This window comes from Grammomys surdaster, unplaced genomic scaffold (genome assembly GCF_004785775.1).
Source record: "Grammomys surdaster isolate TR1022 unplaced genomic scaffold, NIH_TR_1.0 311, whole genome shotgun sequence".
Taxonomy (NCBI): Eukaryota; Metazoa; Chordata; class Mammalia; order Rodentia; family Muridae; genus Grammomys; species Grammomys surdaster.
Window position 1 is genome coordinate 1,426,653 of NW_021604730.1, and position 26,446 is coordinate 1,453,098.

Genomic DNA, 26,446 nt, shown 5'->3' on the forward strand with positions numbered 1-26,446 from the left:
TTTACTTTTATCAAAAGTTTTTCTAGACTTTAAGTCTTTCTAGCAGTCTCCTTTCTCCTTGTCGGTCTCATTTGTTATTTGATTTGCTTCATTTCTATTCATTAATTCCTACTTTTCTACTTCCAATGGAACTTACTTTTATTATGCCCCTGCAGTACCTCAGTGCATACTCAGATGTTTTAAGTGTTCTAGTGCATTTGATACTGTCTGGGTCACATCAATTTTGTTGGAGCATGGTCTAAGTGATGTTAATTTCTCATTATTATTATTATTGGCTCTCACATTGTAGGCAAGTGTATTGTCAATGTTTAAAATGTTGCTGTAATGAAAATGCACATTCTCTGAGGGTGGATGTAGGTTAGGATTATACTAATAGTACACTACAGCCCCTAATGTCAGCATCTCAAATTGACAAATATATTATGCTCATAACTTTTACATAGGGCACTGAAATGATGAGAAGGTGGCTACCGGAGGACTTCAGTTACAGTCATACAGGATGAGCATTCCTGGCTCTACTGTACATTAGGGTGATTGGGTATAATAAAGCATGAGATGTTTCAAAAACCAAGAAGAAATTAGTTCACCAATGAAATGATAAATGTTTGAGGAGATAGGCAGGTGTAAACTGGTCTCAGCATTACCTAGTGAACAGATGCATCAGAGTATCACAGTATTCCTGTCAAATGTGAAGATTTCATGTTCTCATCTTTCAGTTAGAAAATAAATTTTAAAAGAGCCCATTTCATAGAATATTTACCTACATGGTATAATAAAAGCATTCAATTAACTGGAAGGCAATGAACTGGAAAATGAGGCCCCAGCTTCTTGTCTTCAATTTAGAAAAGCATTTCTTTTTCTTAAAAATAAGTTTATTAACCTTGACCTTCTAACAAACTTTTGTTAATTGTAATAAGACTTTGTCATTTATGTAACCAGAGAGAAACAAGAACATGTCCACAGTTTTTATAAATCATTCTTCCTTTCTCAACAATAATAAATTCCCCAATTGTATGCAGTGATCCATTGTCTATCCCAATGTATTTTCCATTTGTTGACCTCTGTCCTAGCTAGTCTTATGTCAGCTTGACTGACATAAGCTAATGTTATCAGAAAGGAGAGAACCTCCTTTGAGAAAAACCTGAAAGATTCAGTTATAGGGCATTTTCTTAGCTGATTATTGATAGGAGAAGGCCTAGACTACTGAGGGTGGCACCATCCTTGGGCTGGTGATCGTGAGTTCCAAAAGAATGCAGGCAGAGAAAACCTGTAAGCAGCAACCCTCCATGGTATCTGTATCAGCTCCTGTCTCTAAGTCCCTGCCCTGTTTGAGTCCTTGTCTTGACTTCCTTCAATGATGGAGTTAAACAAGGAAGTATAAGTTAAATAAACCCTTTCTTCCCCAACTTGATTTTGGTCATGATGTTTTCATAACATCAACAGAAACCCTAAGACACCCTCACTTCTGAATTCAACAGTGAAATAAAATCTATACAAATCAAGAGTACTGCATTTCATGATATCATGATGTCTGAATAAGTAGTCTAAGTCTGCTTGGAGTTGATGCATGGCCATAGTAATTGTTTTATATGATGAAGGTAGATAATGATGATAAGATTTAATTAGTCAGCGATTTTATTTCAAGTCTGATTGCTGATTTGTCATAGCTTCTTAGAGACAATGACACCACAGTCTAAGGACTTTAATGAAAATGAATTAATTTGAAAGTGCTTCCTAATTCTCCAGCAATTAAGTGGAATTTTCTCTCATCCTCTAAAACTTTCTTCTATACATGAATGGATGTGAGCAGTGCCATGGTGGGCAAAATCACTATTGTTAGTTATAATGAGAGGCAATCATAGTTGAAGGGTTATTATGTGTGTTACTGATGTGCCCATTATTCCACCCCTTCCTGAAGCACTCATGAAACATGGGATAAATCACATTCTCCATCTGCAGGAAGAAAGGGAAACTTACTGTTCAGACTCACAGGAGGAAAGCAGTTAACGGATTTTTTAAAAATCTTTAAACCTTTGAGGATATTGAAAGAGAAAGTGAAACCCCAGTTGTCTGTGCTGTATAGTCTCAGGGAAGCTACTTTGGGATGCTTTGAATGGGTTATGGAGAAGTCAACATGTGTTCATAATCAATATGCAATAATTGTCCTTGGCAGCACCCAGCCCTATAAAATCCCTTACTTCAAGGGCATTACTACATAAAGTATTAAAAATCACTCTCTTGCACCTTGTCTACTTTCCCTGTCTATAGAATCTCTTCTGCCCATGATGGTTCAAATAAACTCACAGTTTCTTTTGCTTCATTAAATAACTTCATGACAACGAAAAACAAAGCTGTATCTCCTGTCTCCTCCACAGCTCAGCAACCACTTTAGTCTCTTCTTAAGGACATAAAACTTGGAGCATGTCAGAAGCCCTTCCAGCTGGGTTCTGCAACTAAAACCAGGACAAGAAAAAGGCCATACCCTCACCCTCTGAAGTGCACTCTGGGTTCTGTCAGCAAGTGATTAGGTTTCCCAGTGTCACAGCATGGCCTTTTCAAAAATATATGGTCCATAAATCCTTACAAATAATTTGAAGAAAATGAAATTGAGTTGGATGAAATTGAGCTTGTGTGTACCATTCTAAATCCCCACTACCATGCAAGACTTCTGCATGAATAGTAGCTGAACCTTATAATGTTCTCAGAGGCACAGTGACTTCTGTTAAAATATGGGTGTTTGGAATGCTCAGTTAAGCAGTCTACTAAAGATGGAGAATCAAAATAACATTAAATGCAATATAATATTATTAAATAGTCCATTTCATGAAATACTCAAACTCTCTGTTATAGTAAAGTAAGGGAACACAGAATCAGTGTCAATCAATGCTACTGGACCAAGGCACATGCATTCTTCTATGACTACATTATGTGTCAAGACCATAACTTTACAGAATTTTCTCAAGATATGTCCCAGAGGCAGATTCTGTTGCATGATTGTAACTATTTACTGATAACTTCACCAAACTATTGTATAGTCTATCCATATAATTCCACTGAGATGGGCAGGCTCCCACAAGTAACTCAGACCTCCACTGCAGGGTTCCTGCATCCCTCTTTCTTTTCCACAGGGGTAGAACACAAAGCATCCTCCAGTTGCTCCTCCAATTCATGAACCCAACAGATACCGGCCCTACACTTTGACCTGCCAGAACACTACAAACTTCCCTCTGAAGTCTCCTTGTCAATCTTCACCCTTTATAGTCTATTGTGCCAATTGTTGCCTTATGTGCTCCATATCCATAGTAACTTTCTATAGGAACTAGTATATGAAGTAAAATTAAACTCTATGTACTTATATATCAATTTTTCATTTGTTAGTCATAATTATTGCAAAACAGTTGCAAGTTATCTTCTTTGAACAATTATAATTTATTAATTTACATTTCCTGTGCTGACATGAGCTTGTCTGTGCTGCAGAAATGACTGTTTTTATAAGAATAAAGAGCAGTCCTGTCTATACCAAGCAGGACTGGTTGATAGGAAGATGCTGGAGTCACTTTTTAGCTCTCCCATCACCTCCTCTCTAATGAGACAGTAGTTCTAATTTCTTCTTGCTGACACACTGAGGAGAGTTAAATTTACCTCAAATTCTATGCAAATTGTCCTGTCTTAAATACTGCATTGATGAATATGTATAGATAGAAATTATATCCCATAGCAGATAAAATCCTAGATTTCGTAGTTGTTGCTCAGAATAAGCAAACATAACAGTACTTGAGACATGCTGATTTCAAATCTTGACCAACCAGGATGAATCTTACTTATTTTATTGTTAAAAAGCCTTCAGAATTGAATAAAGTATATATAACATCTATACATTTCATCTTTTACTCCTCTGAGTCTAATACAATGTGTTCAGCACACAATCTGACTGTGCTCTCTTTAGAATAAAAAAACTACAACTTCAAGGACTAGTAACAATTAAAATGTAGCTGAGAATGTTTTAGTAATGGTGTTTCTGTTGTTTTATTATGTAAGATACAGCATTGTAGTTTTTCCTAGCATTTAGCACTTGCGGCACATAGTAAATTATTTGGTATGTTTATGTGCAATTCAGAAACATAGTCATTCAGGATTCACCCCCTATAATTATCTATACTCATTTGTGCAAAAATTTATAAGAAATGTGTCTTATAAATTTGAAAGGACACTAAAACATTTAAATTTGACATTTATAAAATGTGTTGTATTTTGTTTGTTTGAAAAGAGACAATTATCCTTTTGTGTTAATATAGATAATTAAAATCTATATCCTACATACCAAAATCAAGTGTTTCTTTCCGTGTCTGAAATGTATTTCAGTTCAATGCCTCAGTCTACTGATGTGAAATATAATTTACAGTCAATATAACAAACACTTGCTAAGTTTTCATGTTCTTATAGGTATAATGTAGGAAATGAAACCTAATGAATCCCAGTATCATGGTCTTTCTAGATTATTCCCTACTAGCTGCTGCCATCTTTAACCCTGTCAAAGGTACTAATCTGTAGTAGCACTGTCTTCTCCTATGCCACACCTTGACCAGTCTTGAAATTTTTCTTTACTCTTTCTGTCTTTCAAGTTCTGTGGTTAATTAACAGTATATTATGCTGTAGACCTCTTTAACACTATGTCCCGACTCAATGCCTGTCGACTTGCTTGTCGTTCAGCAAAACAAGCTTGGTTGAATTCAGTTTTCTACTTATTACAGAATAGAAGTTGTGGAGAACCAATCACACATGTTGGTATTACAGACAATCTGAAGTATATCCTTTTGCTCCTCACCATCATCTCACTCTCCCCAGTGTGAAGATGACCACATATCCTCTGCCTCCAGACCTGTGGCTTGTCATCTCCATGTTCATCTGGGCTGCACATATACCACTGAGAATTCTGAACCTCTCAGAAGATAATTTCTTTCCCCACCCAGCCTCTGCCCTATACTGCCTGATGGCTGCATGTTGGTACAAGAAAATCAGCCTTGTTTTTCTCCCAAGCTGTCTCTCCACAGTTGGGTCATGCTCTCTTGCCTACCCTCAGACCATCACAGCAGCTTTCCTTACTCTGCACTATATCATCTAGATACTTTAGTCTACATGATTATTCTAATTAGAATACATATGTACTACTATTCAGACCTGAAGTAAAAGAAGAAAAGCTTCCTGCTATTTTCTCCCACCTGTCTCCCTCACTACAATGTTTCTGTATTATCTATATGGACTTTCTCTTCAACCACTCTTAAACCAAACCTCATCCTTTAATCTTCATTACATCCCTCCTATAGGTTGCTTCAAGGTCATCGTGACCTTTTGCCTTACTAAGTACACTGGCCATTCATGATTCTTTTTTGATGAACTATCAATATCATCTGAATTAGTTCATCTTACCTCTCAACTTGAAAACTCTTCACCATTTGAATTCTAGATCTCAATTTTTATTATTTATGTTGCTAAACTCTCATTTCTTTTTATTATTATTTCTGTATATGTATGAGTGTGTGAGTCTGTGTCTGTGTCTATATGTATATCTGTGTCTGTGTCTATGTGTGTCTGTGTGTGTCTGTGTCTGTGTATATGTCCATGTGTCTGTATCTGTGTCTGTATCTGTGTTTTGTGTCTGTGTCTGTCTGTGTCTGTGTCTGTATTTGTGTCTGTGTCTGTATCTGTATCTGTGCCTCTGTGGGGGGATATGCATATGAGTACAGATGCCTACAGAGACAAGGAGACAAATTCCTCTGATGCCAGAGGTACAGATATTTGCGAATTGTCTGATGTGAGTACTGGGAATTGAACTCAGGTTCCATGAATATGCTTCTAAATTTCTGAGCAATTTCTCCAGACCTGAAAGACCAATTCTTAAGTCAATCTGGTCCTCTCTCTTAAACTCTACATTTATAAGCAAAAACCTCCCTGGCTTCTCCTACTGAGTTCCAACTAGTAGTTATAGATGCCCAAAGCACAGTTCTGTCTTCTATCTAAAATTTAGTCGATATTCTATGTTACCATCAGAACAGAAGGTAATTCCATTTCTTGAGTCACTCAGCCAAACATTCTGGGGTCATCCCTAATTCCTTTTATTCCATTTATCTAATATTCAAGTGTTGTTTTTTTGTGTTACTTCTCATTGCTAAAACATAATAGATGATAGATAGATGATGATGATGATAGATGATAGATAGATAGATAGATAGATAGATAGATAGATAGATAGATAGATAATAGATAGATAGATGATAGATAGATAGATAGATAGATATGTTTATTGTGTGCATTCACCTGATAAAATATAAACTCCACAAATAAAAAAAATTCCCTATCTTTTCCAAACTGTCTCCTCAAAGTTCAGCACTTCCCAAAAGAATAAGCACTCAGTAAAACCTGTTGAATGGTGGAGGACTTTTCTTCAGGAACTAAAGATATAGTAAAAGAAAAGTATCAAATTCTTTAACCCATAGTCATGCACATGTTGTGTTTTGTTTTGTTGGTTTTTTCTGGTTTTTTTTTCTAGTATCATTCAATTTTATAGGTAATATAAGCTAAAACAGTAGGTAGTAAGAAGTTAGGGGCTTAAAATAGTTGAATACATCCTCATGCAAATGCTAGAATTTAAATTTCTCTATATGGATAGTATATAGACCTGGACTTGACTGAGAAATTAGATAGGGACAGGAAAAACTTATGACACATAAAGCAAACATCAAGAAAGTGAGATAGAAAGACAACTTTTATGTCATAGAAGTCTCCGTTTAGGTTCCTCTGAGTGGTGCCTCTTTATAGGCTCAGGGATCTATGTTCTATTGTTGTTAAGTTCAGAGCTTAATAACGGGATGAATCTGTTTCCTATATTTGGGATCCAAGCTTAACTTCTGTACAGAAAAAAAATATTTCTTTTCATACTTGGAAATATAGTTTAAAGCTAAGCATAGATTTTTAATGACACTACATTTGTGTCCTTTTTTACTTCAGAAACATTTTATTATTAGAGAAAGTTGAAAGCCATTTTAACTACAAGCTTTAGAGCCTCTGTAAGGGACTGGAAAAATTGTCAAACCCTAAGTTCAGCTCCCCAGTGTCCTCTTAAAATTTTAGGTATGATAGCATGCTATGATCTCAGCACTGATGGGGTGGAGACAGGAGGATACCTAAGGGCTGGCGGAATAGGTGACTTTCAGGTTCAATGGTAGATGCTGACTCAAAAAAAAAAAATAGGTGGAGAAAGATAGGAGAATACACTCAGTATGAATCTCTGGCTCAATGGTGAATGTACCCATGCAAATATGTGTGTCTATCACATTAAACACACACACACACACACACACACCTGTCAAGATAATGTGACTTTATTTGAATTATCCTGCCTGCTTTAGACAGGAAAGCCCAAGTAAAAGGAACAAGTTAAATCTCAACCTGAAATCCATGACTCTTTGACTCCTCTACTCATCCCAGGTAGAAACGATAAATTTATTAGTCTTGGATGTCTTTCTTCCCTTATACATTCTGTTTCCAGGTAGAAGAATGAACAAGCATGATGGTCAAGTGGAACACAGGAAGCAAAATATGTACAAGGAACAAATAGCACTAATAAGTAACAAAAAGGTTGCTTCTCAAATAATCAATCATTTAGAGCAAAGCCTTTCATTTTCTTTTGAGCCAGGGCTAATGTAGACCCAAATGGCCTTGAATTACTATGTAGACAAAGATAACCTTCCTGCTGCCACCTCCAAAGTTTGTGGTAATGAGAGTCAAGTCCAAGGATCTCTGCACTCTAACAAACACTTTATATTCGTCATATAATTAATAATTTATTAGCACACTTTTGATTAATTCTGTGATTTAAAAATTTTGTTTCTAAGAGGACTTCACTTCAGAACGTAGGAATGCTGTTTGCTTTTGCCATTAATTTTGTGAACACAATCAAGTTAAACTGTGGAACATTTACTGAAATAAATGCATTGGAGACATATCAACATAGTGTCCTTATTTGGAATATAAATGTTGATTATTGATGTCATTTGCTATTTGTGAATAATAGAACTGCCCAGTTTAAAAAGCAAACATGCCATTTTGCCTATAAAACTCAATACTCCCATATAATTAGTGACCAGAGAAAGCTCTAATAAGAACTTTCTATTATGAGGCAAGTTCAGCCTGACTCTGAAACCAGCCTAAATAGTAAAAGAATACCCAGAGTTTCCTAGAACTGGACTTGCAATGTTTTAGAGGGGAGCTCATACAGTTTCATGACCTCACCTGAAAAATAGGGGTTAGAACATTGAATGAGTGCTGCTGCATTTACACTCAAAACCTTTACAGCAAATCCTGTCATTAAGCTGCTTTTTCTTTCATTCCTGAGAGTTAGTAAAGAGCCAAATCCAATTGTCCTTAGCTTCATATGTGACTTCCAGCTAATACTATTCTAAAGCATTATTTAACATTCAATTTTATTAGGAATATTGTGTGTATGCCTCTCTTTTGTGTAGCTTTATAATATTTTGTTATCATCTCTGCTTGAATGTTTGCCCTACATGGAGTTTAGATCCAAACTTGTGGTTTTAATTGTTTATTTCCACTGTAGGAGCCAGAGCTTCAACATGCTTGCTGGAACATCTTCATGAACTCACATCACTGTTTTCTTTTCAACCTTTTAGGTGTACAAGAATTTCCAGAAAACATAAAGTGCTGTAAGTGTTTAACCATTATTGAAGCCAGTGTCAATCCCATTTCTAAGTGAGTATAAATGATTAGATTTTACTTATATTTTTATTTGTATTTCCATTGGTTTATAGTGTATGTAGATGGAACTTCTATGATAGCAGTTGTCAACGTAACATCAATTGTCATAGTTAAGAGAATAATTGGAAAGCTACCAAGATCTCAGAGTTTCATTAAAATTATTAAAAACATCATATGTGGACAAAGACCCAACTGGCACAATATAGCATTGCTTTGAGCAACCATGGCATTGGTTTTCTGTAATTCTTAGCAGTACTCCATGGATGAGAGTCAAAATCCAAGAAATGGTTATTAGTTGCAGTCATGGTAAGAAATTAACATCCAGGACATAGCGGAAGTTCAAAACAATTGGAAGGTTTAAATGTGCCAAAGAATGCTTTAATAGTTGAGTGTCCCCATCAAAGAAATTGGATCTGACCATGAATAAGAAATGCTTGATCCCAGAGATAACATAAAGTGTAGAGAGGAAAGCCTAAAGGTGCATTAGATGGGGAAATATGAATGGTAAAGATGCTAGCATCAGAAAAATGATGTTTGTGGCTCAGGATCTATTAGTTACTAAATCTCATGGGGAAATGAAACTCAACATGTGGCTGAATTGCTGATTCACATATTTTCTGGAGTGAGAGGCCTGAGGAATCATGAGCAAGTGGGTGAGATGAGTCCTGAACCTGACACTCATTTACACTCAGGTAAAATGAAATTAAAAATAAAGTCTGGAAAGGTTACTGACATCTTATTTATTAGTATTAGTAAGAGATTGAAGCAGAGTGTTCCAGGAATGTAGATGGTGGTGTTCAGAGAGAAATGGCATCTTAATTACATGAAGCTGACAGTAAAGCCCTTCAGGACTTTGTCTACATGAGTAGAAGAGACTAGAATGCTTAATGGAGGGGATATTTTCAAGAGTTACAAAGAGGCTAATCTGAGTTTTACACCAGACACTGAATTTGAAGTGCACAGTGAGTGACTTGTATGTGAAACAGTAGAAAATGTGACACAACAAACAAAATAATGTGCTTCAGAATCAGAATTCCCACATCGAAGTACAGTATGGGAGAGGAAAACAAATGTAAGCCTTGAAATATTTCCCCATCTATACACCAAATGCATCTTTATCACTATCTCAACATAATGGATATCACTAGCTTCTGACACCAAGACTGAGAACATTCCCTAAAGCCACACAGTATACCCACAGCCAAACAGTGGACAAAGCTTAGTAACTTTTATGACAGAGAAGGGGGAAAGATTGTGGGCTTTAGAGGTGATTGTAACTACACAAAAAGACCAATGGAGTCAACTAACCTGGACTCTTCATGACTCCCAGAGACTGAACCACCAACCAAAGAGAATACATGAGCTCGACCTAGGCCTCCCCACACATATGTAGGCCTCCCTACATCTCCCCATGAGATGTAGGCCCACAACTTGGCCTTCATATGGCTCCTGAACAACTGGAGCAAGGGTTATTCCAAAAGTTGTTGTTCTTATAGCTACCTTGTCTGGCCTCAGTGGGAGAGGATTCATCTAATCCCAGGGATACTTCATGAGGCAAGATAGAGGAATACCAAGGGGACCCCACCATCTCAGAGGAGAAAGGGAGGGGGAAGAAAGGAGGACTGTGGGAGGGGATAACTGGGAGGGGGGCATTGAGTGGGATATAAAGTGAATAAATAAATAAATAATAAATAAATAAATAATAGAAAAAGTATGTTACTAAGAATTTTAAAACTAGTTTTATCATAGATATTTCCAAATTAATTCCACATATTTATTTAACCTTGTAAAATATTTTAAATGACCTATTTCATCAAAACCCCTTAACACCTGAAATATTAAATAGTTTTAGAGGGTATAAAATCATAGTATATAGGTAAATTTAAGTCATGTGTCATTTTCAAAGTCAGATTTTTAAGTTATATAAGTAAATATTTTTGGTCACAACTGAGTGAACTTTGACAGGTGGTTAGTCAAGAACTGTAATCACTACAAATAATTTCAACATCCCAAGAAACCTCTTAGCCCATCTGTCTTTTCTAGAATGCCTTGTAATTGGCTGGTGTCTGTGTCAGATTGTTTTTACTCATTTTACTGGCTCCCGCTTGGTCTACACATCAGTCCCTTTATTGGCAGGAGCATCCCATGCAGAGAGAACACAGGACTCGTGTGTCCATTAATGGGGGCTGAGATTGACTATAAGCACTGCTGGTAGAAACTATGTGTGGACATTTGAGAGATTCATGCTCAGATGTCACTTGTGTTGCTTAAGGCCTAGGGTAGTTTACCAGGGAATACAGAATTCATGTACTTGAGCTTAAAAGAAACGTACAAGCTTTTGAAAATGGAGGACATTTATTTGCCACCATTCACTGCAATCCACTCTGATTTCTGCAGTTTCAGTCAGTCTGGTAGATATGTTCTCTCCTTGTAGTTTTAATTTACATTTATAGTGTCCGATCAGCATATTTCTCTGCATATTAATTAAATGTATTGTTACTTTGGCAGTGATTCATTTTTTTTTCATTTCTTCTTGACTTGCCTTTTAAGTGCTAAATTATAAGCTATTTTCATATTCCAGGGGCAGCATGAGTCCTAGATCTGAGGTTTGTTCCTTAATACTTTAGTGACCTTCACAGAGAGGCTCTTTGTTTATATGAAGTCCTGTTTAATAGCATGCATTCTAGCTTCCGGCCTAAAAAAACTTGGCCAAGTTCAGAGTCCTGCTGATTTCTTTGAAGCTTTTCCTGGAGCTTTCATAGTTCAGGCTTCCCCTTTTAGCTTAGGATTCTGACCAGAGCAAACCTCTGCTTATCACTGATGTAACGAACTTGAGATTTCCTCTAATGTCCAAGTATCCAATTGTTTCAGACAATTTGTTGGAAATGGTACCTATCCTGGATAGAGCTGGCAGGTACCTCCACTAAAGATTAACTGGTCATATATGTTTGGGTCTCTTTGAGCCTCTGTTACGTTACACCACCCTGAATGCCTACTTCATAGCACTGATACCCTCTCATTTGTTATAGTCTCACTCCAAATCATTTAACCGGGTAATATGAGCCCTCATTAAGTTTCTTCTTCAACATTATTGCACAAGCTAGTCTATGACTTTTGCTTCTGTATATAAATTTCACAGTCAGCTTCCCAGTTTCTCTAAACATATAAACGTCTGCCAGGATTTTGGCAAGGATTGCACTGAATCAGTAGGTCAAATTGGTTGAATTAATATCTGAAATTTTGAGAACTTTAACTCAACACTGTCTTCAAACAATCTTTAAGTCTTTTACATATTTTGTTTCCATTTCTATAGATTCTTTTACATGTATATATAACATTTATTTTCACAAGTTTACTTTTTATGCTATTGTGGATAAATTTTATTATCCCACTTATTTTTTGCCATGTGTATAAATACAATATGTTTTATGTATTTGTATTATAAAAGCTAACTAAATTTCATTTCTTAACTCTACTGGACTGTTTGTGAACATTTGCAGGGGAAGGGCTTCTGAAGAAGCAATCATGAACCTGTGAGATTTTCTTATTTCATTGTTTCTATCCATTTGCTGAATACTGACTTTGTCTTGTAGGACTTCTCACACTGAATAAAGAAGTAAAAAGAGACAGCACTGCCAGTTTTTCACTATCTGCCATTGCATCTTAATTTCTCATATAATTCTCTTATTTTCTCTTTAATGTCCCATAGGTAGCTTTTACTTCTATTGGCACTCTTGCCTACAGGTCCTCACAGTAAGATTCATTCAAGGAAATGCAGTCTCTGTTTCATGGCCTGTGTTGTGTTATTGCGGTTTCTAGATTTTAGCAACCCTTTATCCCGTGTTACAAAACCACTCTGCATTTTTGGGGAGGTTCTCATGGGCAGAAATCTTATTCTGGGTACCAAAGTCTATATTAGTTTCCATCTGTGTACAAGATGCCCATGAGCTTAGCAATTTGCTTGTTGTCTACTGACAACTCCCAGAGTGTGTGGTTCAGGAACTTTTACGTAACCAGTTCTAGCTGTTTGTTTATAGGCTCAGCTCCAAGGGAAAAGCTGAACAGTATTTTCAGGGGACTTAGATAGATAGGGATCTACTCCAGTGCTCACTCAAGCTATTGCAGAACTCCATCCTCATTTAGGGAGCTGACATCCCAGCTTTCTGCTGGCCACTTCTACAGACCCTATGAACCTCTCAAAGGTACTTCTCCCTGTTCTATAATTATGTCCAGATGCAACTTGCTACCTAGCAACTGCTCATCACAAAGTAAGAATGAGTCAAAAAGGTTACAAACAAGGCCCCCACTGTACAGCCACATTGTTTAAGCTGATAAGAAATACCCAATCCTGCCACTATACACTATAGCCAGCACACCTTTGGTATCTAGTTTGAAGAGGGCTTATTTAATTGAGTGTTGAATAAGATCTGTGATCATTTGGCTTTGCTTCCTCTGGTTTTGTGGTGAGTCACATTGTTCAATGTTTCCTGTCAATCATGTTTGCCAGGAACAAATTCTATTTAGTCATGAGTGTTGCTCATTTTCATGCTTTATTACTCTGGCTTACTAACATCTACTAATGCTTTGTTGATTTCATGAGGTATACCCATCAGTCAGATGTGTTTACTAATTCCTTTGTCCAGATTGTTATCAAGGTAAAACTGATTCCATGAAGTGGGTTGGGAAATGTTCTCTTCAGTTTGCAATAGTAATTTGCACAGTTAGTGCTATCTCTTCATTAACCCTTGGTGAACTACACTGGTGTAGCTATTTGCCTGAGAATTTCCATTATGGCTATTAGCCTTTCCTTAAAAGCTAATGAGCTATCCAAAACAGTAATCTGCAGCAACTGTTTTTCAGGAATCTGTGCACTTTGTACAAGTCATGTCTTGATGTTTACAGCAAGTTTTTCTCAGTCCTTAACTGTTTCTATTTCTGTAGCTCTAGTGTTTTCTCTCTCCTCACTGACTTTGAAGGTCATTGTATGACTTGATCACTCTGCCCACCAATTTATCAACTGGGTTTATTGGTCTTTTCAAAAGATAGGTTTGCTTTTATTGACTTTTTCTCCATTGACTTTTTTTTAATTTTTTCAGTAAAATATTTATGAAATATTAAGTGATAAAAACTGGTAACATAAAAGTTACAATTTTTAGAGTCACTGCTTTGCTTTGCTCTCAGCCATCAGTGAACATAATCAAAGTAAACCTGAAAATAAACCTCCCTGTGAGAACTCAGAGCCGACGTTTCCTGAGAACCCCTGCCTCTCTGGCCTCTAACTACATAACTTCATTTTAGTTTCCAAAGTGAGCTCACTAAGTATGTAGCTACTGTTACTGTCTCTTACCATAATAAATAACTAAAACTAGTATTTAACTCCCTCATTCTTTTCACTATGAAGTATCTTTGCTCTCAGTCAAAGATATATTTTCAACTTTTCAGAACATTGAGAATATAGCTGGAGAAATGGGCTAGTGAGAGGAGCAGTTCCTGTGTAAGCATGAGGAGATGAGTTCAAATCCCCAGCACCTGCATAGGAGTTGCGAGTCTGTGCCAATTACTCCAAATTCGGGGAGCAGAGACAGATGGATCCTAAAAGTTCTCTGACAGACAGATTGGCAAACTGGAGAGCTTCAGGCTCAGGAAAAGACTGTACCTTGAAAGAACAGATTGGAAGTGATAAAGGAAGACATGTGAATCTTTCCTCTGAGTTTTATGTGTGTACCCACAGGCATGTACACACAGAGAGAACATGCATTTAGAATAGAAGTGCATTAAAATAAATATTCAGAGTTCAGTACCAAGGAAGCCAGTACTGTGTTGCTGTGCAACACCCTCTGGGTGTGTGGGAGGCTGCACAGCATGGCCTCTGCTTCTTGTGGTGTTTATTGCGGGGCACAATTAACACCAATCCCTCCTTCGCTCTCAGAAGTGTATGAATATGCTTTAGAAATTACATAGCCACTGTTTATACTACAAAACTGCAAAAATAACTATAAGTAAAAAAAAATAGATACACATTTGTCATTAAAGTGATTTTTCTTATTGTTTAAAAATAGGAAAATATTTTTTAGAAATCAGGTAAAATGCAAATCACAGCTGTGTAAAGGAGGTGTGATTGCAATTCAATTTCCCATTACTTTTTCAAGTGTTCTGTAGCATATTAATTTTATGATTTAAAGTTATATAAATGAATATATATATTCATTTATATAACAAAAAGTCTTGTCAATTAGAGAAGTTTTTACATTGACTCTTTAGTTACAGCATATAAAGCTTACTTCAATGCGCCTAACCATTCTATTGCAGGTCTGATACCTAAAATACACTTTCAGTTAGCTTCTATAAAAAGCACAATAAGAAAATAGGAGGGCTGCAGCAAAGCTGTCTGCAGTCAGTCTTAAAATTCTCATTCCAGTGATGAAAATAAGCAGTTATAAAAACTATTTAAAGCAGTGTTTAGTTAAAAACGGGAAGAATGAAAACACCATAGAGAAGAAATGTGATTGCTACTTCATGGTCTCACCATGGGAACAAGGAATCATTTATGGAGGAGGCACATCTGAGGAGTTGGTGCTAGAATTACCATTTATAAATAAGGAAACTGAGTCTAATGGAAGTATTCTCAAAGGTCTCACAGATATTAGCAAAAGTATAGTTCAAAACCAAGACTTCTGGCCCCAGAGCCAATAGGGATGCATGTCCAATTATCTGTCATGACCAAGGACTGCCTGCTGTTGTCCACCCTTTATTGTGGATGGAATATATACAGTTTAATTCAGGAAATTAAAAAAGTCAATGTTCGTGTTGCAGAATTGTTTAATTTTTTTAAGACTTTAATTTTCAATAAATCAGCTAACTGTGGAAAACCATCAAATTATTTAAGGAGTAAAGTCATTTCACTATCAAAGACTTCTTACTGTGTATGATATTGGCTTCCACTGAACAGTTTGGGTGCTAATGAGAACCTGTGAAAGCCATCTTATTGATTCTAAAAGGGATTTCTTCTTCCTCACAGTTTCTTAGGCATTTTGATGAAAACAGATCTCATCAGTGGGATTAGTCTCTTAAAAAGTTCAGTTGTGACATAAAGTTAACAAAAGCCAAATATTTTCTCTAATAAATTTACTGATTACATCTACCACCTCGATACCACCTAACCCACATTATTGTCTATGCTTACACAGTACAGTATTATGTGGCTTAGGAAACTACTTATCCTAAAGTGCTATTGATTTATTCTTTCTAACAATAAAAACTTCTTAGTGTTACTACAGGCAATTGCTAGACGCTTCCTTCTGGATACATGGAAACTTCATGAGAAAATGAAAAGACATTAATTTTCAATCTCACATAGTCATTATTCCGTGAATTACTATTGACGAGAATTGTGATAAAAATGTAGTCCTGGTAAATATACCACAGTGCTCTGCACTGCATCACACCTACATCCCCAACTCTGTGTTTTTAAGTTAAAAAAAAAAAACCAAGTAAAATTTCAGCACATATGTGTATAACTACACTCAAAACAATCTTATACTGTTTTTTTCATGAAATTTATGTTTGTTAGTCCAAGTTTTCATTTTAAATAAGCTTCATATGGTCATTTTTTAATCCTAAGGGAAATATTCTATTACGATGAGTTTCCAAGTTGTACAAACATTGGCACAGAAGCAACAATAGAGAAGCAAATTGTTGATCAGAGTGAAAAATAAGATGCCCATCTACGGACAGAGGACCGAGGAAGGCCCATGCTTCAAAATGTCCCAAAACTAGAAAGCTTGAGTTTTTAGTCCTTTTTTTTTTATTAGCAGTGACCTTTCCTCTCTAGTTTATTGAGACAGAGCCTCGCTATGTAGCCTGGGATAACCTTGAAATCACGATTATCCTGTCTCACCGCACACACAAGCTTGAGTTTTATAGGAGAGCACCTTTACTCTCAGTCGGAAGTCACTTTTGAGGTAAACTGTCAGGTTCCTCACGTTTATATGTGCTTGTGGCTTTTCCTTCCTCTAAAGTCATAATCAGTTCCTTCTTGCTATATCAAAGGACAGTGGCTAAGTCACATTAAAAATGTGTTTAACCTCTTTGCCACTGCCAAGAAACTTTAATGTAGTAAGCTTGCAACTCCAGTATATAGAAAGGAAAACATGAAGAACAGTCACTATTCACTGCAGGTAAAGCTTTCTGTAGAATCAAGGCCACACCTTTAAGGTAAAAGTTCAAAGCCCTCTAAGCACAGTTCCCCACAGATGTTCTCATATGCTTATTCACAGCACTGTCCCATGAACTCACTGTGAACTTAGTGTCTATCTGTCTTGGATCTGCACTATAAAACCCACATTATCTCCCCTACCCCCTTTCTTATTTTCATGTATCTCACTTTCCCAAAGAATGAAGTTATGGAAATATCCCCCTGGAAGCTATATCCAAAACCAAACCAACTTTAAAATCCAAGTGGGAGCAAAATAGTGCAGAATAAAATGAGCAATATAAAAATTAGTGCCCCGAGAATGCGTAAAGAGTAACTACACAAGTCAATATCAAACTATAGTGTGTAAAGTTGCACTCAGGTTTGGTGTAACAAGCCAGTAACACCCAGTATTAGTAAGACTGCAGAAAGAGGACTGATTGGAATTGAAACCAGCTTGAGCTATATAATGAAACCAAGACCAGTCTGGGATGTACAGCCAGTCTGTCTCAAAAGCAGAGTAGGAGGCAGAACATGATCTCAGTGAGTAAACATTTGACCAACAAGTCTGGCGTCTTGGGTTGAATCCCCAGATCTCACTTAAAAATCAGAAAGGAAGAACAAATTTGTCCTCTGACATACACACACTATAACATGCCCCTCTGTAAATAAATAAATAAATAAATAAATAACAGTTTTTAATTTAATAAAATATTAAATTTAAATTGTTTTGGAAAGGTTTTTGTTATGAATAAAAAAAGAAAAAGCAGAAGGCCTGAACGTGGCAGAGAGAGTGTTAGGGACTGGGAAGAGAGAGAGAGAAGAGTAGAAGGAGAAGGAATAAAATCTGTAGATAACACTTACATGTGGGGAGATGTTCCTGTGGAGCTGTCAATCTGCATAATCAGTGTGCTAATAAAAAAGTAATAAAAGGAAATTATTTCTGAGAAGGGAATTCTGTGTTTAGTTTGGGTTGACACAAAGCAGGTGTTAGAGTGAATGTAGGCAGAATATGCTGGCAACCGTCCCAGGAAATGCATGTTGCGCTTTCAAGATCTCCACTGGACTCAGTCTCATGGGGATGCTTCAAGGGCATAAAATTCTACAGAGCTGTAGACATGGCAGATGAGGAAGTGAGCTATTTCACACCTGCTCCACAGCAGCTAAGAATTGCCCTAGGGTGTTCTGCGGCCCTGGCTAAAGACAGCACACTGTAGGGGACCTTGTCAGGCTCAATGTATAGAAAGTCACAGGCTGTGAGTCATGGTAGAGATGTATGAAAACAACCAAACTTAATATACATGTTTTCCACGGAAGACGAAAATCAAAATCTGACTATTATTGACCACTGAAATTATCATTGTTTAATAAGAAGTAAGATATACAAATATTTTATATTACCAAGTTTACAAAGAGTGAAATTTTAAAAAACTAATGAAACCAGGAGTCAAGAAGGACACAGAGAGGGGCTGGACAAAGGCTCAGCTTTAAGAGCATTAGCTGCCCTGGTGTGGTTCTCAATGGTTACAATCTTTAGCTCTAGTTTTTTGGGATCAGATGTCCTCTTCTGGTCTCTTAAGGCACTGAATTCAAATGGTATGCAGATATACATGCAGACAAAATACCCACACATATGAAATAAAGGAAGACAAGGACAAAGAAAAAGAAGCTCTTATACAGATACTTTGGGTTATAAATGGATGGAGCTATGAATTAAATTTGCCTATCCCTGGTACAATTAAACTCCAAACAACTCATTATTGTTCCTTTCAGGAAGGGCACATACATGACCCCTAGTGAAGGTCCATTGGGATATGTATTCAAATGACTTCACAGAAGCAACATTTATGACTTCAAAGAAAACCCTGAAAATAACTACCTTTTATTTACAGGAGAATGCTAAACAATCTGTGTTGTGTCTGCATGATGACAGGTCATTCTAAGACAGAGGACAGTTACTATCCAAATGAGTAAATATGAAAAAATATAATGCTGTTTTTAAAGCATCAGTAAATATAAGCAGTATGATTAGATAGATAGATAGATAGATAGATAGATAGATAGATAGATAGATGATAGACAGACAGACAGACAGATAATGCTAAAAGCACAAATAGGTTTCTTTTTTAATAGAGTTAAATAGTTATATAGTAAAATTCTTAAAAATAAAATTAATGAGCATATTAGAATTTGTAACTTAGGCCAGGAATGGAGGTATATGCATCAGATCTTGAGAGACAAAGACAGGTGGATCTCTGAGTTCAAGGCCAGCCTGGTCTACATAGAGAGTTCCAGGTCAGCCAAGTCTACAACGTAGGAAGACAAACTGGAAGATGTGTTCAGGAAAAGGCATAGGTGGCATCCACAGTACTAGTTCTTTCTTTATTCTGTTGTGTTTGAAACCTATGTGTCATATTTCCACAGTAGGATAGGAAGGCTACAGTAGGAATAAAAGGAACATCTGTCAGTGATGACAACAGTTGGCAGGAAGCTTGGGATGTAGAGTAGAGAGCAGAGGAGGCTTGGTGACTGCAAACCAGAAACACTGGAATAGGAGATATCAGTGAGTACAGGCTGCTGTTTACATGATGTCAGCAGTCACCATGTGAAGGTGGTTACGAGATGAGGAAAGACAACTTAGAAATATTTATAAAAGAATGAAGTCCAGACTAGACTATAAAGACATTAAAGTGTTAAAATAGAAATACAGTCATAGGAAAAATCCAATATTGTTCTAAGGAAAAGACTCCTGGAGAATATTTTAATTAAACAGCAAAAAAAAATTAATGTTTCAAGTAATTATTTCATCTAATTTCTAAAATTTCATTAAAGGTTATTTCTTACTTTTCAATGTTACTTATAGTCATTATGATTCTTTTAAAATACTTTCCCAATGTTCTTGTTCATCTTTAACTAACAGGACTTAGATCAGTTTTGCATTTATACACACAGGTTAAGCTGTCATTGGAAGAACTATAGGACTGGGGTCAACTCAGTCCCTTTTCACATGGGGCAGGCTACACCATCCTGATAATAAAATGTGGAAAATGTTAGTAACAAACTGAATTAGTTGTATTTCAAAAAGTTCTTGTCTGACTTGATGTGACTGTTCTAATAGGAAAGGCCTGTTCATCTTAAAGTTGCACAGTCATTCAGCTGAGATTTCCATAAGAATGTCTTGGCTGCTGCAAAAGGTACAGTCAACAGTTTGAGATTCTGCTCTCCATAATAGCAATTTCAGCTTCAGAGAGGTGCATTGGGGAGGGGATAATATATTTTAATAACAAGTAGTAGTTTTAAAATTTCCAGCTGTAAAATTATATACTCAATGAAGTCTTCTATTACTGACAGCAAAGGAGAGTTTGAAGACATATTTCATTTCAGTTTTTCCTTCTCTAAGATATATTCTTGCTATTTCTATAGCAATGTTGATGTAGTAACTTAAAACTTTAACTCGTTTTTAGACTACCCGATGGCTTCACGCAGCTTCTTAACCTGACCCAGCTCTACCTGAATGACGCCTTCCTCGAATTTCTTCCAGCTAATTTTGGAAGGTAAGAATAAGAGATTGTGTAATCTCATTTTGCCTCTGCCAAGTGTTTCACCAGTACATTAGTGACAGGGCTGATTACAGTTGGGGCTCATTAGTATACCATAAATGTTAATTAAATGTTCTATAGTAATTAACATAAAATTAGGTCTTTGCATAATATTATCATAAAATAATTTTAGGTGGGTTAAAATTAAATATAAAAAAAATGCCCCAGATAATACGAGCAAATGCAGGAGGCTGTTCATGGCTCTTGGATTACAAAATTCTTTCATAGACAAGGAAGCAAAGGAGAACATTGTAAATGTGTAGAAAGTCCAGATCATCAAAATGCTTCCAGATAGGATAAATCATTAAACATAAGATAAAGTAAAAATGTTTTCATTGTCTATGATAACAATTAATATCCTTAATATATAAAGTCCTTACAAATGAGCATGAAAGCCATGATACTGGGAAGTATGTGGATGGCTACACAGGCAGCTTGTAATAAAATATAAATAGATAGTAAATACAGAAGAAATGTCTGTCTCTACAAATATCCAATACAATACAAATTAAAATGAAAGAGACTTTACTTGTCCTAGCTTTTGAAACCAACAGACATAAATGAGGGCAGTGATACATGCTTAAAGACCTTCAAAAATAGTAATGCCGGAAATATCCCATGCCATATTTGGATTTTGTGGATTGGTACATTTTTCACTGTTGACAAAATAAAGACTAAGAAATCACATTTCTGTCTGGGAGCTTGGCTGGCTTTGCTGTGGTGCTCCTATATGACAGTGCTGTGGAGAAATGGATGATCATGTAAGAAACCCTAGATAAAGCTGGGAAGGTATCATAGCAAACTATATAAACTTTTTTTCAATATATGAGACAAATCCTCAACATGAGACAAAAGGCTAAATTTCTAGGTGTCTTTGATTTTCATTCGTATTTTGTTTCAATATCTTCCAAGGTATGTCTTATAGAACATATGTCTCATAAAAACCAAAGTCATTCTAACATTATTATCAGCTTAAATTGTAAGAATGATTAACTGGGTTTTATTCAGCACCTGCTTCTTGACAGAGGTGAGGAAGACATCAGGTAGCATGATGAATTCAACTTACACACAGTGATCTCCCTTGCATGCTGTAAATGTCCCAGACTCCTTTACTTCTGTAGATGAAGATATCACACTATCCTAAACCATACACACGAGGGAAATTGCAGGTCACAGACTTGTAAAAGAGTGTTTTCCCAGCTCTATCTACCCTTGTAGACTAGAATTATCCTTTAGGTATCAACTACAGTACAATATGCTTTAAAATGAACAAACCATAAAATATTTATGATACCCCAAGACACTTTTTGTCTTGATTTTTTGTCATTTCTCTTTAAGTAGTTTTAAAATGAGCATAAAATTTATTCCAAAAGGACAAATAATACTAAAGCTACTTTGAATTAGAATTTAAGTTTTGTGTAAGTTGCCAAAATATCCTATTTTTTAATAACACGTTTACTCATAATAATTAATAATCTAAGCAGTTTTTCAGCCTTCAGTTAGGTGGTTAGACAAAATGTTGCTCAAATTGTCTTCCAGCCTGAAACTTTGTATTTTTTTAAAGACAAAGTAGATTTCACTATACTGTCAATAATAGCACAGCAACTGGGATGTGAAGTGTTCAGATATCTAAGACACTCTCATGACTGGAGCTTTCGTGCACTGAAGCATGTTATTTAATAAAGAATTAAATTAAAGTTAAATTGAGAACTAGAAAGAAAATGGGAAGATGACTAGATAAATACCTAAAAACACATTAAAGGTAGGTGACAGATGAAGTCATTTAAATAGATTGTCCTTCAAAATTGAGATTTTGGAAAATTCAATTGGTATTGGTTTTGCAGTAGCTTTGTGAGAAACAAACTCAAGGCTCAGTCTGGTTGTGTACAACAGTGTATGTTCCTGGTGGCACACCCTTATGTCATCAAGCATGAGGTGCACTTCTGGAGCACAGTGGTACTCAAGTAGCAAGAGAGGTGAAGGAAGCTCAGTACTGTAACAGACAGAAGACCTAAATGTTCCCAACAAACCTTTTCAAAAAGGGTAAAACATGAACCTCAGAGTCAATAAAGCATGCCACACAAAAGTGCTCCCATTGTGTCTTTAGTGAGATCAAAGAGAGCAGGCACTTAACCACAACTTGTGATGCACTTGGAAGTTGTGTTACAAGAATGACATCATTTAAAGTATTCAACTTGAGGATTTAGTGTTATTGATGAGGAAACTAATCTATCATAAAAATAGAATGTTCACATACCTGTCTTCACACCAAACTGAAGCCTCTTATCTGTGTCTGTCTTTCAGGTCTGTCTATGGTCTTTCAATGAAAAGCATTGCTATATCCCAGTGAATGCAACATTATTAGAGATTATTGAGGATACTCAATAATCTAATGAACACAGACTTATTAAATATAAAAGTAAATGTACTTCTATAAAACATTAGAAACTTAGAAGGCTGGGATTCAAAGATATAATCAAATATTTTTAGTTTTAGCATTTTGCCATTGGCCAGTAATGATATAACCCTGCACATCATCAGTTTACATATTTATCTAAAATCTGGCACAAGCACATGCATGGCACATAGGCATACATGCAAGCAAAATAGACATACACATTAAAATAATAAATAAATATCTGATACCATACTAAAAATGGCTGAATATTTCTGTCTAATTAACGGTAGGAGTTGGTTACTTTGATGTGTAAATGTTTTTATATAGAAACAGTGACAAGTAATTTTTAAAACTCTTCTCCACAGACTTGTCAAATTGCGAATCTTGGAGTTAAGAGAAAATCACTTGAAAACTCTACCAAAGTAAGTGACAGCGTCTTTTCCAGGGTCTCCATTGTGACTTTTCACGGCTAGGAAAATGCCTTTTTGATTTTATTATGTCAGCTTGGTCATTTTGAATGAATTCTTTTACACATTCTAACTAAAGGCCAAATTCTACAGTAAACTGTAGACTCATGTGAAGTAGTAGACTTCCTGCTTTGCAAAACAGCTCACTGGCAGAGGCGTGCTCATGGCTAAAGAGCTTTGCCATGAGTCTGAACCAGCATCTGTGTCATTCTTACAACCAGAGCCAGTTTCCCAGACTTCAGCCCTTGGATGCTTCACACCTCAGGTTAAACTGTGAATTGAGACAGTTTACAGTTGTACATCAAAGCCAGAAATTTTTAAGGGAAGAAAATTTAAATTAAAACAGTTTAAAAGTTAAAAAGAAAAGGTTCTATTCACATATTCTTACAAACCAACCGTTGCTTCTAGCTAGTCTATTTAAAAGATGGTTTATATAAATATTCAGAATATTCTAAAGCAAAAGCTAATCTTATACAGCTTTGTAAAATGCTTTTTCTCTGCTTTCATTCACTCATGTACGATAACAGGATTTGTACTGTAAAAGAATAATTGTTTTCCAAGATCAAATGAATTTGAAATGTTTTTTTGCTCAGGTAAAATGATGTGCTTTGTCTGGGAGGTGGTTCAATGTATATCTTGTTACTATTACTGCTTTACTTCAGTTCTGCAAAGACATCGAGTATATCAATTTATTTCCAAACTTTCAACATGGCTCAAACATATTACTTTGCTGAATTAAAACTTAATCTTAATTTTTTCCTTTTTAAGTATATTCCCTCAGCAAATGAGGCTAAATACACTGATAAATTAACTTAAGTACAATTATGCATGATGTAATACATGAACACTTCATCACTGCTACACGGTGCACAGATATGATGAGGAGTCCCAGTCGTGCTCTGGAATCCACTTAGACAGACACATGGAGAAGCATATGTGTGATTCTCCCTATGTGACAGTTAAAAAGAAAGTTTCAAAAGGAGTGTATGTTCCACAGTACAGCATCCTGTGTGTAAGCAGTATCTTTCCTGGACTGGAATCATAGACAGGTAGAAATGGAGTGGTGTGTGTTCAGTGTTGGTCTCCTACACAGAAAGCTACTGCCACTGTTTCATCTAGGCACTTTTGCTTGTCACCTTGAAAGCTGAAACACTGCCAGGTGGAACATGAACCAATAGGGAAGAGCAGTGATTGCTTATATCTGATTGTATGCATTCAGTTCTTGGAGAATTCACTGAGAATCCAGAAGGGAAGGGGAAGCCTCCCCATATAAGGATTTCAGTTTAAAATATAAAATAATTCCAATATAGGTTGTATGTTTAAAATATAAAATAATCCCAATATAGGTTGTAAGGATTTTAGTACTTTTGATATAAGTCATAGTATATAAGGTAGAATCTAACATCACTTCATAATATGGACTTCATAGGCAATGAGTAACTGTACTCTTAATTGATATGTGGGTGTTCTGTGGGTTTTCAGAATACCACATGTATTAAGTAAAATTAGTTAAGTTGAACAGTGCGCCTGGGCTGTTTGGGAATATAAAACATTGTCAAAGTCTCTTAGAGAAGGATACTGAGTGTCTTTGGTAGACTGCTGTACACGTCACAGCTATAACTTTTATATTGAAGAAACATTTTTAGAACTATTTGCAATTCAGAATGTTTGTTTTATGCTGTGTCAACAAGAATCTAAGAAGAAATATATAGACAGAGAATGCATGGTGCTTTACTTTAGTTTTGACATCTATGGAATGAAAATTACATAAAGACATTCTGTTGAATAAAGTAAACTGTGTTTCTACATATAGCCAACTATTTGATCACCATCTGGACCTGTAACTTGGAGGTACATGAGAGCTTTGTACATTCTTTTAGTTTGCTATTTCAATGGAAAAAATTAAATGCATGTTTTTCTAAAAAAAAAAAAAAAAAACTATTTTAGTTTGAGAATAACTTTTCAGAGAATTGAGAGCTTGCAGTTTCCTTGTAATACAAACAAGCTGAGGAATGTCGGTGGGCCTTTACTTTTTATTTGGTAGGTTGGTTGGTTAGTTGGTTGGTTGGTTGGTTGGTTGGTTGGTTGGTTGGTTGATCTTATTTTGTCTTACAGGCTACAAAGGCCATGTAAGAAATGCCAAAGTTTATAAGAACTGTGATAAATAACATTAGAATACAATCCTGTAGTCATGTGATGGGCTTTAGATATGGAAAACATAGGATCTTTGTCTTGGTTTAAAAATGCAAGCATAGGCAGTCCATCTCCACACAATGTCCCCTGTGACTATCTTCTAGGAGTATTAAAAAGTGGCAATAGTTACGGCTTCAGATATCTGAAATTTGTCAGGTCAGCTGGATATGGTTGACAGAAAACACCAAACATCCAAAAAGAGATTATAATACAAAGTAAAAACATTGAGATTCAACAATACCATTTTCGTTATAGCACAATTACTCTGTTAACTGAGTGTTCTAGGTGGTAATATGAAAGTGTAGGACTAGACATTCAGGTGAATGTTAGATGTGAAGAGAAATATGATCTGTTTGCTTCATTTCATTTATGTTTAGTTGCCTGTCCGTTCCTTCCTGTTTCTGTTTTTCTTTAAATTGGATATTTTATTTATTTCTATTTCAGATATTATCCCCTTTCCCAATTTCTCCCACCAAGAAACCCCCTTCTTCTGCTTCTATGAGGGTGTGTACCCACCCACCCACTCCCACCTCCCCGCCCTCAAATTCCCCGACACTGGGGCATCCAGGCTTCATGAGACCAAGGGCTTCCTCTCCCTCCTATGGCCAACAAGGTCATCCTCACCTACTTTTACAGCTGGAGCCATGGGTCCCTCCCTATGTGCTCCCAGTCTGGTGGTTTAGAACAGGGGAGCTCTGTTGCTAGGTTGGTATTGTTGCTCTCCCCATGGGGCCACAAACCCCTTCAGCTCCTTCAGTCTTCTTTCTGATTCCCCCATTGGGAAGCCCATGATCAGATAAATGGTTACCAGGAAGCATCTGTATAT

The 26,446-nt window shown here is 36.2% G+C and overlaps 1 protein-coding gene across 6 annotated transcripts in view; it reads left to right on the top strand.

Moving 5' to 3' along the window:
- Positions 1-26,446, top strand: part of Lrrc7 (leucine rich repeat containing 7) — a 438,353-nt gene that overhangs the window by 220,445 nt on the left and 191,462 nt on the right. For all 6 annotated transcript variants that reach the window (XM_028777579.1, XM_028777577.1, XM_028777581.1 and 3 more), the window contains 3 exons: positions 8,688-8,766; positions 20,428-20,517; positions 23,326-23,382. In XM_028777579.1, coding sequence (XP_028633412.1) covers positions 8,688-8,766; positions 20,428-20,517; positions 23,326-23,382 — 226 coding nt within the window. The remainder of the gene's footprint in view (positions 1-8,687; positions 8,767-20,427; positions 20,518-23,325; positions 23,383-26,446) is intronic.